General features: G+C 32.9%; 1 protein-coding gene across 1 annotated transcript; it reads right to left on the bottom strand.

Annotated features, from left to right (window-relative positions):
• Positions 1-2906: 2906 nt before the first annotated feature.
• Positions 2907-14040, bottom strand: LBA1 (RNA helicase). The gene is made up of 29 exons (XM_028056528.2): positions 13239-14040; positions 10894-11145; positions 10637-10807; positions 10479-10529; positions 10239-10331; positions 10002-10097; positions 9549-9599; positions 9347-9465; positions 8804-8912; positions 8195-8317; positions 8037-8108; positions 7891-7962; positions 7695-7761; positions 7254-7396; positions 7090-7161; positions 6886-7014; positions 6591-6746; positions 6315-6428; positions 6139-6237; positions 5983-6060; positions 5736-5870; positions 5455-5529; positions 5185-5305; positions 4617-4990; positions 4463-4525; positions 4308-4379; positions 4005-4136; positions 3795-3914; positions 2907-3663 (listed from the first exon to the last, which is right to left on the bottom strand). The coding sequence occupies exons 1-29, from the start codon at positions 13761-13763 to the stop codon at positions 3541-3543; spliced, it is 3807 nt and encodes a 1268-aa protein (XP_027912329.1). The 5' UTR covers positions 13764-14040; the 3' UTR covers positions 2907-3540.
• Positions 14041-16281: the final 2241 nt, after the last annotated feature.

The raw sequence follows: 16281 nt of genomic DNA, 5'->3' as shown, positions 1-16281 counted from the left end.
AAATTTTAGATCAATTTTACGTCAAACAAAAACATTAAATTCTCTACTATTTTAGTTTTAAAATGAAATATGTAAATGTCATTGGTTTTAATCCAAAATTATAATTGATTAAATTAAATCTGCCAATACAAATTAGGAGAGTAATGATAAAAAAAACAAAAAAAAACATGTGTTAGATTCCTTTGATCCTGTATTTGGTCTAGTCACCAGACAAAATATGAACAACCATTGATTCAGTAGATGTTTCAATTTGATTGGTAAAACTGTTTCCAGTGTAGAATTGTAACATCATCGTAATTTAACATGTTACTGAACTTTTCCATATGGCCAAAAAAGTTCCTCCAATAGAAGCCAATACTCCTCTTTGGTGAAATAAATTACTGATCCCGAAGTTTCGCATAAAAAAATTGCAGTGATGTATAAATACTTAGTTAAAAGTCTGGCATGAAGTATAAATAAAGTCAATTTATAATAAAAATAAATAAAATGCAATTCTTACTTATAAAGTTATATATAAGTTTTTTTTTATTAATTGTGCGTTCTATAATTTTTTCAGCAGAACTTAAATGAAGAAAAAAAAATCTTGAGACTCTTTAACCCTATACCAAATATCAAATTTTGTATTTCTTATCTTTTTTTACTATATCATAAATTGTAGCTATATTTGATGAGCTACTTTATTAATTGCAATATTATAAAGTATAATATTGAACTACTATTGAAAATCTCTTGTTATTGGAAGACTACACTACACTACACGTGCGTGTGGGACACTCATGAATAAGTGCCAAAATGATAGTAAATTAATAAATACTAATAATAAATATTAGTATTATTTGTTTATTTTGTCGAAACACCAACATATAACAGTGAGGCATGTGGAGGACAGATGGTCTCGTTCTCACGCGTTACGTGTTGTTCCAACTGAATGAGACTAATATAATTTTTTATTACCATTCAGATTAATTTGGGTATTTTCTTTTGACATGATGTTTAAGAAAATTTCAACCACTTTTTCATTTCTTTTGGGTACAATTTATCAATTAAAAAATATGTTTATTTTATTTCGTTCCTATGCTTTAGTGGACACGACTTGTGACAGTTTCATCATTTGCCTTCTTTTTAGTAGATTCCTACACTTGGCGCTTATATTATATTAAACCCGTATAATATAAAAAGATTTCTTTTTAAGAAAAATTTCAGTGTTCTATAAAATGAATGGAGAATCCCGGTTTTAATTATATATTTATCTTTACAACTAATAATTCTTTTTCTTCCGTGTATATTAACTAATTTTAAGACTTTATAGAACTATATATGTATACGTACAATTTAACAATTAAATGAGCAAATGCAATTTTGTACAAATAGTTATTAACAATAATAGTTTTACTAAAAAATATTTAAAATAACTTGCATTTCTTCGTAGTTATTAACAATAATAGTTATTATGCACATAAAATAATAATAGTAATATTTAATTATTGGTTTATGTGCATAATAAAATATTTCTATTAAATAAATAGAAAACAAACAAAGTAACTACTTCTTTGTGCACCTTTGCTATGTTTTCTTAAAAATAAAATAATAGTCGGATCTAATTTCCTGCGTTAAGAAAAAGTAATATGAAAAATATAACTAGATAAAAGGCTAATCGTGCTAACATCTTTCTATCTATTTCTTGTATCCTTCCCCGGCATTTTGTTCATTTTCTTCGTATATAAAACTTGCTTATCATAACAAATATTAACCTTTAATTAGTTTTACTTCAGACAAAGCTACTTTCTTTTCAATAGATAATTGATGAATTTTGGCTTTAGGATATTCATGTAAATCTGTTAAGCTCTAATGGAAAGGTTGGTTGTCAGAGACAAATATAAGTAGGACACAATAAAAAAATAAATGGAGAATTGCGTATTACTTTTCGTACAATTTTTTAAAATTTATTAATCAATCTTTTTTTTACCATACAAATGAAATTTATGTATCACGAATTTGATTATGAGTTACAAATATCAATCTTTATTACTTGCACTAGGTGGCTGGCTTAAAGAAAAAAAATAGCACAATCCAGATAGACAAATGAATGAACAAAAATAAACAGTGAACAAATATGTGGGAAGATGCTGGTTAGTTTTACGTACAATTTTTTAAAATTTACTAACTACTCTCTTTTTTTTATCATATAAATGGATATACATATTATGTACCATAATTTTTTTTTTTAAAATTCATAAAAATCAATCCTTACTGCTGTCACTAGGTGATTGGCTTGAAAAAAAAAAAACAGACTACCACTAGGTGATTGGCTTGAAAAAAAAAAACAAGTCCAATCGTATAGACAAAATAATAAATAATAATAAATAAATAAGTTGGAAGCAGCATGTTATTTTTTCTACCATTTTTTAAACTTTACTAATTAATCTTTTTTTTATCATCTTATAGAATGTACTTTTTATGTACCGAATTTGATCTTATTATTTTCACTAAGTTAGAAAAAAATAAGACAATCTAAATTAAAAATAAGATGGACACAATGAACAAATATGTGAAAAGTTACTTACCATAATTTTTTTACAATTCACAAAAATCAAGCCTTTTTACTGGCACTAGGTAACTGACTGAAAAAAAAAAAAAAAAACAGGCCCAACCGGAAAGGAAAAAATGTGAACATAATATTAAATTATTATGCCCACATTCCCACATTTTTCTACTTACATGGTGTTGGAATGTATAGGATTTATTTATACCTGTAAGTAGGGATATATTATGCCCACATTTTTCCCTACTTCCAAGTATAAATAAATCCTTTGAAGGTTTTGCTTAATTACTACTCGAAGCACTCAGATGTTGCAGACAATAGATATCTTAAGATTTGTAAATTCCAACTCCAGGAAGCTGTTAAGTAGATGATTGAAATTTTACTTAATTACTAATCAAAGCACTCAGATGTTGCAGTTTTAAGACAACTATTTTACATGGAAAACAACTATCACACTTTTATAAGCCACAGAAAATTCCGGGTGGCGGCAGTTGCATAATATAACTTTCAACATGTCATGTGTTTATAATATCGAGTTTAAATTACATGTCAGGAAGAGCTGAAAGGGTTCACTGCATCCCTGCCTTCTGTACAATAAGTTCCTTGGCGATAATTGCTGCCGTATGGATTACTATATTCAGTATTTCACCGACATGGAAAACCGCCCCTTCCGCTTTAAGATCGTAACCCTTTCGACAAAACCGTTCCATGTAATGCTTTCTCGAACATTTTCACCATAATCCCAAACAATACAAAACTTCAGTAAGGTAAAGGGGGTTATCTTATCATTTTGCAGCCCGGGATGCGCCTGCTTGTATCTTCGTAATGCCCCAAAACTCCATCAACTCAAATCATATATACCAATCCCACGGTATAGCTATCCCAAGGCAATCCTTCGGATGTCTCTTGCAAACGTCAGCACAAAAGACAGGCACAGACCCAGTTGTTGATTGCAAAGACTATAACCCATCAAAGCCACAATAAGCTCCCAAAGTTCCTCAACCGTTATAGTGGATTTTCTGATTTTGGGAGTTCTGAGCCTGAGACTGCTGTTGTGAAGCCTGCATGTTAAGCGGCTGTGTGTTGTAGTGAGCAAAAGGCTGGGAGTAGAGAGAATTCATCTGTACAAAGAACCCACAGAATTTACTAGGGGGAAAAACAACGGAGTTGAGTAATTTAAACGGGAATGACAAACAGCAAAACAATCACAGTATCAAATCACTTGTAAGAGAAAGGTTAGAACTACAAAAACCTGGGACTGAAGAGGGTTGGCATTAGCCACACCGAAATGGCTTTGAGTTGAATCATCTTGCAACGGGTCATTGAATCCCACCTGAGTAAAAAGACCTTGAGATCCATGGCCCATGTAGTCCTATGAATTAAAAAAAAAGGAAAATCAGAAAAGATAGGACAAAGCAACACATAGAAGAGGTGGATGCTAATTACTAGAATCTTCAACAACCTGAGACATAAAGTCGTTTCCAGAACCGAAACGAGAATAGCCAGCTTGAGAATTCTGGTTAAGAAAATTCCCAGGGAATCCACCTTGTGCTCCTTGTGTAGCAAAATCAACAGCATATCCACTTTGAGAAGCCTTAAGGAGGTCAAAGTGTCAGTAGAAAAACAACAACTGAACATGAACATCTAACTGATAGGATTTAGTCAATGGGAAGGACAAAAGCCCTGCACCCAGTTTTGCTGACTAATAAAGCAAATTTAATTCTAGAGAACATAAATAGTACTAAAATATTATTAGTTCACAAACCTGAGTAGAGAAATCAGTGACATTGTAAGGAACATGAGATCCCTGGCTTTTGAAGTCATCGCCCAAAAAGTCCTGATTTAAACCAAAATACACAAAAATTACCCAATTTTACATTGAAACAATATCAAGCTTTTTTACCAAGTCACAATAAATACCTGGGACATTCCAGGCATAGAAAATTGGTCTCGAAAGGACTGGCCAGCCCCTTGAACTGGCATCTAATATCAAACAGAAAAAATAGTCATAACACGGACAAAAAATAAAACCTGAAGATAGAACATATTAAGCTAGCATGGCGAAACAACGTACATTATTTGCAAACCCAGGTTGAGATAAAGGACCGCCAACAGATGGCTGGCTGTTAGGATTCTCTAGAGTAGGGAAGTTAAAGGTAGATCCAATATTCCCAATCGGCTGTTGGGTGCCTTGTTGGTGTGGAAGATGATTGCCAATTGGAGCACCAGAATTACCTCTACCAGCCCCAAAGCCTCGACTCCCAGGAGATGGAACATGAGGAACTGCCCCAACAGGTCCATGAACGGCCCCACGTGAAGGAATGGCATATGGTTGAGATTGGGGACCACCATGGAAGGGAGGCAAGGGAACCCTTGGCACAGGATATCCAGCAGGATGCACTCCAGGCTTATGACTTCCATTTGGTGGACCAGGAGGTATATAAGACCCTACAGTGGCAGAAAATTGTTGTCATACATACGATCTAAATTAAAATATCAAAAACCTCCATGAGGCATGTATAGGAAATGATAAAATTAAAAAAAATTAACTTCATCGGGACATAAAGATTATAAGACCACAAGGTTGACCTAAAAGTGTATTTGGAAAAAACAAAGACCCTATCCAACAAGAAAATACATACCCCTTCCTCGACTGCTCCTCCGATCTGAACTTGTTCCAGCTCCAGATCCAACAGAACCAAAATTATCATTAGCCGCAATTCCAGGTCCACCTCCATAAAAAAGCCTCCTTTCATTATAAATCTGAGTCAAAATAAACAACATAAAAGATATGTAACCATCTCAATAAGCAAATTCCTCACTGGAAAAGCACCCCACCTGAATGCATTAACAGACCCTTACCACATGCACAAAGCAAATAAATGAAAACCATAGCATCCATGAGTACCTACCTTCTTGGGTTTCTGAAACTGAACCATACTCTGTTTCAAATTGTTTAAAGGCCCTTCAACTAAGCACTCATGTTCCTGTTTAGACAAAAAGGAAGAAAAGTGCAACTTATTTAGAAAACTAAAAAACTACAGAAATAGGAGATCAATGTGAAATCACTCGTGAGAAAACTCTTTTATCAGAATTCTACAATTAGCACAAACATTTCAAATTTAGTTCTAACGTCTGCTATGTCCCACAAAGCTTTTAAAGAAGTAATAAAATCACAAAACAAAAGAACTACCTTGTAGTGAGTCAATAAACTATTCCACAGAGGCTGCTTGCTCAAAACTTTAGGGTTTCCCAAAATAACAATACCATATCTTGCTCGAGTCAAGGCAACATTGAGCCTCCTAGGATCATTCAGGAATCCAATGCCCTACAGAAAAAGTATAGAAGTCAAATTAATCATTCTAAACAAAGGGACAAAATGAAGATATTTGAAGCATGAAAACTTTGAAAGGCAACAAACAAAGGATAAGTTCACCTACCTGATGTTCATTACTTCTAACACAAGAAAGAATGATGTAGTCTTTTTCCCTTCCTTGAAAAGAATCGACACTAGCAACCTGAAAAGAACAAAACAGATGTAGCAACTGCAACAAGAACAGAGATTGATCATAGAAATAAAGATATCTATCTAAAACCTCAATCTCCTTGTAAAGCTGCTGCCTGAGAGCACCATTTCTTGACATATAGTTCACAATATAAGCTCTTTGTCCTTCATAAGGTGTTATCACACCAATCTGTCAAACGTTTTAAGAAAATATTAATATAATATGAACTTTAACGGTGTTCGTGTAAACCCGTTTACAAAATATACCTGACTTGGAACCACACCACTTTTTAAGAAAGTAGTTACAATCTTTTCAACATTTGCAGCCTCAGTCCTATTTAAATAAGATGTTCCACTAGCACTTATCTCTTCTTGTCCCATCTACAAAACAGGTAGATACATTTCGGCATGAACAAGGGAAAAATGACAAGCATAAAAGAAAAGAACAGCAAAAAATGATAAGATGTCGTTGATTATGATAGGAACATTTCGACTTAACAAAAGAAATAATATAAACACACACAATACATGTCTTAACAGTACCTGAACATAGAAAAACATAGGACGGTTTGGAACTGGCCATGGAAAATCAATTCCTGATGATTGCCTTTCATTAACAGTGACTCCATTTTGCAGGGTGCCTTCATAAAAGCTGTTTGAGGGAAATTCTGAAAGACATGGATGCATTCGGTACTGAACCTGATGTTTGAGATAATAAAACAAAAAAACTCAGTCAGTATAGTAAAAAAATTACAAAAATAAGCCAAACTAAATAATTCAGCATGGATCGTTACAGGCTCTTATAAAACCAATGAACAATACCTAAAAGGTTCTTTACCTGCAACCTAATTGGTTTAACACCAAGTAGAACAAGTCGTTCAAAAAGTGACTGAGCTAATCCAGCGCGAGCTGCTTTCTTGCACATAATAACTGGACCAAGCTGACAATGATCACCAACAAGAACAACCTAAACAAAAACAACCTGTTAAAATTATTGACAAACAAAGGCCACACAACTGCATGTGCATATTTAACAAAATACCTGCTTTGCTCCTAGAACCAAAGGTATGAGGCACTCAGGTTCAGTTGCTTGAGTAGACTCATCAATAAGCACCTGCAAAAAAAAATAGAAATGATAATAATGACTAATAGTGTAAAAAGTGAATGCTAATGAAATTTATGCACTATAAGAATTTGTATGTCAACCTGACGGAACCTAAAATTTGCTAGCCGAGGATCTCCAGCACCAACACATGTACAGCAGATCACATCTGCACTCTGAGAAATCTCCCTCTCAGTTGCTCGCTTAAGAGCTTTGTATTTTTTCTCATCACTGCTGGAAAGTTCACCTGGTGTGATGAAATAAAACATGGCATTGTTAGTAACAAACAAATGAAGATTGAAAGGCAGAAAACGCACTATTTCTAAATAATCCTCTGCAGATTAAAACTCGGAAATAGATTGATAACACTTCTCAATCCTAGATATTAAAAATGCAAAAATTAAAAGTCTTGGCAGGGAGTGTTTCACACAAACTAGATAAGAGACAACCAAAATCCACATTTGGATAAATCAGGATGTACAAAAGTTAACGAAATCAGGATGTACAAAAGTTAACGAAATCAGGTTCTAAAAAGGCACCAATACCTTGCTCATCCTTCAGCTGTTGCAACTTATGAAGTTCACTCTTGTCAGACGTGTCAAGATGTCGAACCTACAATTACAAGAGACACCATTAACATTCACATGCATCATACAGTGATTAAATATTTAAAATGCATTATGCAATAAGTATACTGCATATGGACATGACATGAAAAGAATATTAGTGGAAGGCACTAACCTGATAGTGGAGAGTTAAATGCTCAACAGGAGAACTAACAGCTTCCCTAGATTTTGCACAAAGCCTCACAACCTTGAATGTAAGATTTGCATATTAGACAAGACCTTCACTTTTTTCATATATAACACAATTAACATTGACTATACCTTTAATCCAGTAGCACTTATCTTTTCAGCTAGCTGGTCAACAGCTACATTACTGGGTGCACAAACCAAAACCTGAAAAATAAGTTGAGGGATGACAATTAGTGAATAGAAACACAGCAGAAAAACAAATGATATCTAGGATGCATTTAAGAATATACCTGTCCCTGACCTTGCTTGGCCATGTGGTATACAAGTGCTGCAGAAGTTACAGTCTTACCAGTTCCAGGAGGTCCTTGAATCAAACTTATAGGCCTCTGAAGAACACTCTTGACAGCAAAAACCTACAAACATTGATGATCAGTAACAATTTTTACGATTTTACAACACAAAATAATAGAGGAAGCAGACAAAACCTTTCATCAGTTTTATTCAGGTTCTTTAATACTTCAAAATTTATAATATGCAATAACAATATTGTTCCCAAAAATAAAAGTAACAAATTATTATTAAGCTATACATCAGCAAAAACCTACAAACATTGATGATCAGTAACAATTTTTATGATTTTACAACACAAAATAATAGAGGAAGCAGACAAAACCTTTCATCAGTTTTATTCAGGTTCTTTAATACTTCAAAATTTATAATATGCAATAACAACATTGTTCCCAAAAATAAAAGTAACAAATTAATATTAAGCTATACATCAGAATATTAAAATAAATATATATATATATATAAATATAATGGTCAAAATACATTTTTCCAAAACATTGCTGAAATTCAATGCTGACACAATAGTAAATTAGTAAAGAAGTGCAACATACTTGAGATGCGTTCAGCTCAGGAAGGCCAGGTGCACCAAAACGACGAGGCAAAGCATTTCGCACCATCTGAACCTCAACTTCGTGACCCAGTAAGTGGTGATAAATATACCTACATAATAATCAGAAATTGTAAAAAAACATCAAATAAAGAATCATAGTCAATTAGTTAAAAGTTAAAAAAAACAAAAATCCTGGTAAAATTCAAAGTTTGTTAGAAATGGTGACAGAACCAAAAGGAAGTGAGAACGACCTTCACAGTTCTGTTATAAAGAAAAGGCAAAAATGGGTTAAATTGTAATAAGTTATAATTGGGTAGTTATTATACAGTTTGGCTTAATAAATAGGTCTCTGTTGGGGTGGGGTTTTTTATGAATATATGTTACTCAACTTTCTCATTTCAACTCAATGTGTGACTTTCAACTTATACTTAGATTCCTAAAAATCTTAAGTGTGAGCTGGATTTTACTATATATATATATATATATATATAGACAAAAGGAAAACGAAATACAAGGCATCAATTTTAACCAAGGGAAAACTCACCCACTAACACTTGTCTCATCCACAGCAAAGGTTTTCATAGCTCCCTGCATCCTATCAAAGCTTGTACTTTTCCAGACAAAATCAACACTGAACCCATGGTTAACATCAACAGGAACACCCTGATAACAAGAAGAGGAATAACCACCAAGAATAAAAAGCATAAAAGAACGACACAAGTATCACAAAGTAATGCTAAATTCACCTGACTAGCACGGAGCTCCAGTGCAACCTCCTCTTGCGCAGTTAGCTTAATCTGAACAATAGAACATGAAGCATCTTACACATCATATAATCAAATAATTTAAAGAAATAGCCAATACAATATATCACTAAACAAGTGAACAATAGAACAAATAAAATACAAAAATCAACAATGCTTCCTTTACTTCTTGAAAAGGAGCAATGTGTATTTGGGTATTGCTCAAAATATAATTGGATATGATATGAGCATACTTGAGAGACAAGTTCGGACAAGTTTAATTATTTGAAAATAATTTTCTTTATTATATTTATCAGCCCATATTCAAGTATTTTTTTTAAATTACATACATTAACAGTTTTAATGATAGCATAAAGACAAAATGTGAAGACTAAAACAACCAGAGTCGTTTTTGAAAAACTACGGATAGAGAGGAAAAAAAACATTCATCCATACCACATGACCAACTGACTGCCATGCAGGATGAGCAGCATCACCAGAATAGCGGAGTCTTAACTCATCACCAGGTACAAGCCGCAACTCATTATCCTCCTACAATATATGGTTTATCGTCACACAAAGAGTATAAATGCAAAAGGACATTTAGAATACAAACTATGAAAAACATAAGACAACATGACATATGCAACGTGCAAAAATAGCAATACATTGGAGACTAAGCAAAAGATATACCTTTGGAAATACAAAATAGGCAACACGCTTCTTATTAAGACCAATATCCCATCGAATAGTGACATTGTCCTTACTTTGTGATTCTTTCATCATCTACAAGAATATATAGCAAGATGTGAGGAAAACATAATGCAATCAAAAAAATTTCTGCTTAGAGAAGTTCCAAAAATACATGCAGAAGAAAAAAGGACAAAAAAACTATATAGAACGTGTTGCAGTGGAGTAAAGAACAAATATTACCTTATCATAATCAGCTTCAAGCTTAATAAGAGGTGCAAATACATTTTGATACTAAGACAAAGAGACAAAACGAGAAATGTATTAAATAAGACCCGAGTTTATACCATAAAATTGTAAATGTGAAAGTAAAAAAATAACAAGAAATCCTGAATACACACCTGATATGCATCTTCATATTTCAAAGCCACAGACTGAGGTTCATCATCTACACCAGGCTTCTCAAGGTCCTCAAAAGAAGCATCAGGATTTGTCTTCCACAATTCCTCCACCTTATTTATTTGCTGTGCACTTATTTGGCGAGCTCTTAACTGCTCCTGTTCAGATGGGATCTGCAGCAGAAAACAAAATGTATCAAGGATGGATCGACAAAATATGTAAAACATTATATTAATTAAACAAAAAGTAACATAGTAACCTTCACAAGCCACTGCAAGAAACACCTATCATCAATCAAGGGACACCATTGACTAAGGTCCCAATTCATGTCCTTCAAGGCATTAACACTCAAGCAAGGTTCCCGACATAGTAAGACAACTACACTTTCCGTCTTTGCAGAAATAAATCCAAGGAGAAAAACATTGCGACATCCACAATTGTAGCATTCAAGAATTGTTTCTCCCAACGGACTATCTTTGTGTAGACAGACTTCCTTGTGTTTAGCCCGAACCTACATTTAAAAAATGTATCATAAGCAACATTTGCTCACCAAAGACCAATATAAATTATCGTCATTACACAAGTAAAAAAGAAAGAATTATCTGTCAAATAAACAAATTTTCCCGAAAAAAACAATGATGAAGCTTGCATCAGAAATTCATAAGATGCCCAGAAAATCAGGTTTATTGCTAATCAGTAAAACATGTAAGGAAAATTACAAGTTCTTGAATCTCAAACTTAAGAAATTCAAGCTGCAACATGTAAGATAAACCAGCATAAGAGAGAAAAATTAGAAGAGCCAGGGGAGACAGCAAAGATAGAAGCTATAGAATTTTTATTTTATCTTAATGTTTTTCTAGCCTCCGAAACTGGGCCACCAGCCACACTTCCCCCCTTTTTGTTCTAAAAGCATATTTTAACCATTAAGACCATACACCAGATAAAGGAGAACATAGATTTTCTTGTTCATAAAAATAAATAAATAAATAAATAATCAAAGAAACATAAGTAGGTAAGAAGCAAACAAGCGAATGCATAAATTAATTTCCTGTTTCCCTTAGCTGTTTTTTTTTTCTGCAAAAACAGCATTTTACACAAGTAACTACCATACAAATATATACACAACAAACTTGAAAAAAGATTCAAGATAATGAAGACTAATACTAGAAACACAATCACAATAATAGATAAAAAATAACAGCCTGACAACAATAATTACAGGGAGAATAGCAAAATTACACTCAATCCTAGCTTAAAATACTAAATGAATAATGACTCGGCCAATTCAGAAGGATACCTATTACAGAGATTATATTCTGTTGAGTAGCAGCAGATCCAGTCAGGATCTTGCCGAACCAAATGGAAAATGACTTGTTTCGGCTACTAATTTTTTCGACCAGGTAAGTAAGTACTTAAGGTCATGACAGAAACTAAGTGCTACATAGGAGATTGACTATCAAATATTATAGAGGACCTTTGTGAGTGAAAACCCTGAAAATGCTAAAATACCAGCTGTCCAACTACATCTGCTATGAATATGTGACCTGTGCTTTACTTACGACTAACTATTGGAATTCAACAAAAAAAAAAAAAAAAAAAAAAAAACTATGAATTAAAGCCAATATCTCATGACAATTAATGACTAAATCAAAAAATCCTGTTACTCATCAAAAATAACAACAATGCTCAAAAAACTGTGTTTAACAGAATAAGAGAGACACAAAAGTAAATAAAAAGTGATTATAATTATAATAATAATAAAAACAAATAAACTGCACATATGATGAACACCATCTTCCTAGAAACAGCCAAGTGGGTAACTTAACACAGATTGTGAGATTCGAGGAAAAGCAAAAAACTTCAAATTGCCTTCAAATAAGTTTTTGTTGTAACTATTAAGTAGATTCATTAATCTAAACTGACTACATTAAATAAATTGATCACTAAGTTTGATAACCCCCTCCAAAAAAAATTAAATAAATAATAAGTAGAGTTTAATAAAAATGTGACTGGTAATCTTCATTAACCTTGGTTTTTCAAATAAGTATTTAGCATATGGACAGAAAAGATCACATACATCAATTATTGCCAGAGAACAAGTAACCCATGCCCATCAATACATTTGGGGAATGGATTGCATGCTCGTGTTGTAAAACCAATAGGTTGGATTTCTCAAGCTTCAAGGGCGATTCTTGACCAACAGCCCACAAGCATAAATTCTTCTAGTTCAAGAACTTCAACCTTTCCATTAAAATGGATTGAAACATAAAATAATAACCTAAGGAATCACTCGCTAGGGCCACAAACATGCGCGTTGACAACTTCGCAGTTACAACATGCTCACTAAATATCAATCATTTATTCTGGACAGTCTAATTTCGACTACTGCATGAATATCTAGGATCCTCCCCGTAATTTGAATGGAACAATAAAAAATAAAACATGTTACTACCACACGCCACATAATCACGAGCCACGGTACTCGATATGTAAACAACGAATCACACCACAAATTAAAACGCCAAAGAGAAAATAAGTATATTCAATATCAGACAAGATAAGAAAAACAACAAGGAAAGGAAAATGCAGTTACGAGAAACAAACCAGGTGATTGACAATATGTGATCCAGAAGTGTTCCCCCGTGAATTACAGAACCACTTACGACACGAAGGCACATTGCACCTCACAACACAAGCGGGATTGGAAACACCGCAATAACGGCAAGCGTGTTCAGTGAAATCTCCTTTACCATACTCATAGTTATCATCATCCCCAGTGTCCTCAAAATTCAACCCACTCATCCCCGCGGCAAGCGCATCCACCATCTGGCTGTTGTGCCCACCGCCGTTCCCCGACCGGCCGCCCTTGGTGGCGCTACCAGGAGCCGCGGAGACAGGTGAGGCATCGGACTGGTGATCGGAGCCGGGTCCCCCAACGGCGCCGCGCTCCGACGTGTCCGCAAGCGAATCGGACGGAGTTGGCCATGCTACCGGCGACCTAATCGGGTCACGGAATTCAGGGTAGTCGAAATCCTCGCCCTGTGTGTTAAATTCAAGAAAGGTGTAGGCGTCGTTGCCGGTGTCGGGCTGCGAAGCGGTGTCGAATAGATTGCTCTGTTGCGAGTCCATTATTAGGGTTTTCGGAATCAAGAAGAGGAGCGTCCGATCCTTTGAGTGTCGGAGCTAGGGTTTTAAGCGAACGCGTTGTGAATGTCAGGCTGGAAATGGATTCTGAAATTTTGTGATTAGGGTTAGGGTTGGGTGTGGGAATATGGAAGAAGAGAGAGAAGGACGAGTCACTCTGAAAGAAGGATGAAAGTGTGAGACACATACACAAAGGGTGATTGAGCGTATTCGCGCGAGTGCGTAGAGACGTATCTATGAACATACGGATACACTGATTCCCTAAGCTTCCACGCTCTATGCATTATACTATTTTATTTATTTATATATTGGCTAGGTCTGACCTCCTTAAACATGGTCATTACAAGATAGAGGGTTAAATATCTTTTGTACATGTAATTTAAAATTTTAACTTTTATCAAATTTTAACTGAATAATTGAGTCTTTTAATTTTATTTAAATTAATAATTCACTTGTTTGATAGTGTAACTAAAAAAACATTGCATAAAAATTTCATTGGTATTTAATGTTGGTTGTTGACATGGATTTAATTATTGAGGGTTAGATTTTGTAAGATCCTCAAAAGTGATAATAAAATAAAAATATTTTTTTAAAATGGTTAATTATTTATTTTGTTTAAAAGATATATAAGTAGTTATTATAATATATTTTTTTCAAAAATAAATAAAGTAGTTATTATAATATAAGTAAATTATATATAAGATGGTTATTTCTTAAATAGATTTATTAAAAAATATAAGATTTATTATGTGTGTGATTTTTGTTATGTATGATAGATTTAAAGAAATTTTTTAAGAAATAAAAAAGAAGGTAAAAAAATAAATATTTAAAATTTTATGATTCTTATAATGATCATTTAAAATATTTTAGGAGTATCTAAGGTTTTAAGGATATTTAATATTTTATGTAATTTAAAATTTAAGTTTTTATCAAATTTTAATTGAATAATCCGATCTTTTTGCATTTTAAAATTAATAATTCACATGTTTGATAACGTAACTGAAAAAACATTACATAAAAATATCATTGATATTTGATTTTTGTTGACAAATATTTAATTATTTAGGATTAAATGTCGTATGATCCTCAAAAATTATAACAGAACTGTCAAAATATATTTTTGAAATGGTTTATTATTTATTTTCTTTGAAATATACGTAAGTGAATATTATAATATAAATATTCTGAATTATACGTAAAATTTATTATGTGTGATTTTCGTTTTATAAAATAAATTTAAAGAACTTTTTTAAGAGACGTAAATTAAAAGATATAAAAATAAATATCAACTATTTCATGTTATTAGAAGGATCATCTAAAATTTTATAAGAGTATTTAGAACTTTAAATATTGGAGTAAAAACTATGGAAAAGAAAGATAAATACATTAGAGGTATATTTGGATAAAGTATTTTAACGAAGCAAATCATTTTTGTAAGAATTTAAATTTCTTTGTAATGAAATGTTTTGTTTGGATAGAGAAATTAGAAAGTATCTTAAATGTACCCTTTTTTATGAAGTATTTCAATTTGCCACATTAGTAAAATTCAAATACCCTCAAAATAGATAGAATTTGAAATTCTTCTTACTCAACCTCACACTCTAGACTCTTAGGTAGAATTGTCAAATTGGTCCAGTCCATAAATGGGCTCGATGAACTAGGTCGACGAGCCCGACGGGCCGGGTGAGCCCAATGACTATAGACGGAGCGGACGAGCTAAAAGATATGATATAAGAGATAAAAGATAAAAGATAAAAGATAAAACATAAGATATAAGAGAATAAAAAATAAGATATAAGAGATATGAGATATGAAATAACAAATAAGAAATATGAGAAACGAGATGTAAGACATGAGACGTGGGACGTTCGACGTTCGACGTGGGACGTGAGACGTGAGACGTTCGACGTGAGATGTTAGACATGAGACGTAAGACGTGAGATGTGAGATATGAGATAAAAGATAAGCGATAAGAGATAAAAATATAAGAGATGAGAGATAAGAGATAAAACATAAAAGATATGAAATAAGATATATGAGATAAGAACTAAGAGATAAGAGATAAGAAATAAGAGATAAGAGATAAGAGATGAGAGATAAGAGATAAGAGATAAGAGATAAGAGATAAGAGATAAGAGATAAGAGATAAGAGATAAAAGATAAAAGATAAGAGATAAGAGATAAGAGATAAGAGATAAGGGATAAGGGATAAGGGATAAGGGATGAGAGAATAAAAGATAATATATAAGAGAATAAAAGATAAGATATAAGAGATATGAGATATCAAATAAGAAATAAAAGAAATGAGATGTAAGACGTGAGACGTGAGACGTGAGATGTGAGATGTGAGATATGAGATAAAGAAAAGATAAGAAATAAGAGATAAGAGATAAGAGATAAGAGATAAAAGATAAAAGATAAGAGATAAGGGATAAGAGATAAGGGATGAGAGAATAAAAGATAATATATAGGAGAATAAAAGATAAGATATAAGAGATATGAG

The sequence above is a fragment of the Vigna unguiculata genome, chromosome 2 (assembly GCF_037176805.1).
Source record: "Vigna unguiculata cultivar grain cowpea cultivar isolate G323 ecotype 2 chromosome 2, ASM3717680v1, whole genome shotgun sequence".
NCBI lineage: Eukaryota > Viridiplantae > Streptophyta > Magnoliopsida > Fabales > Fabaceae > Vigna > Vigna unguiculata.
Note: the sequence above shows the minus strand (reverse complement) of the source record. Positions and strands in the feature narration are given on the sequence as shown.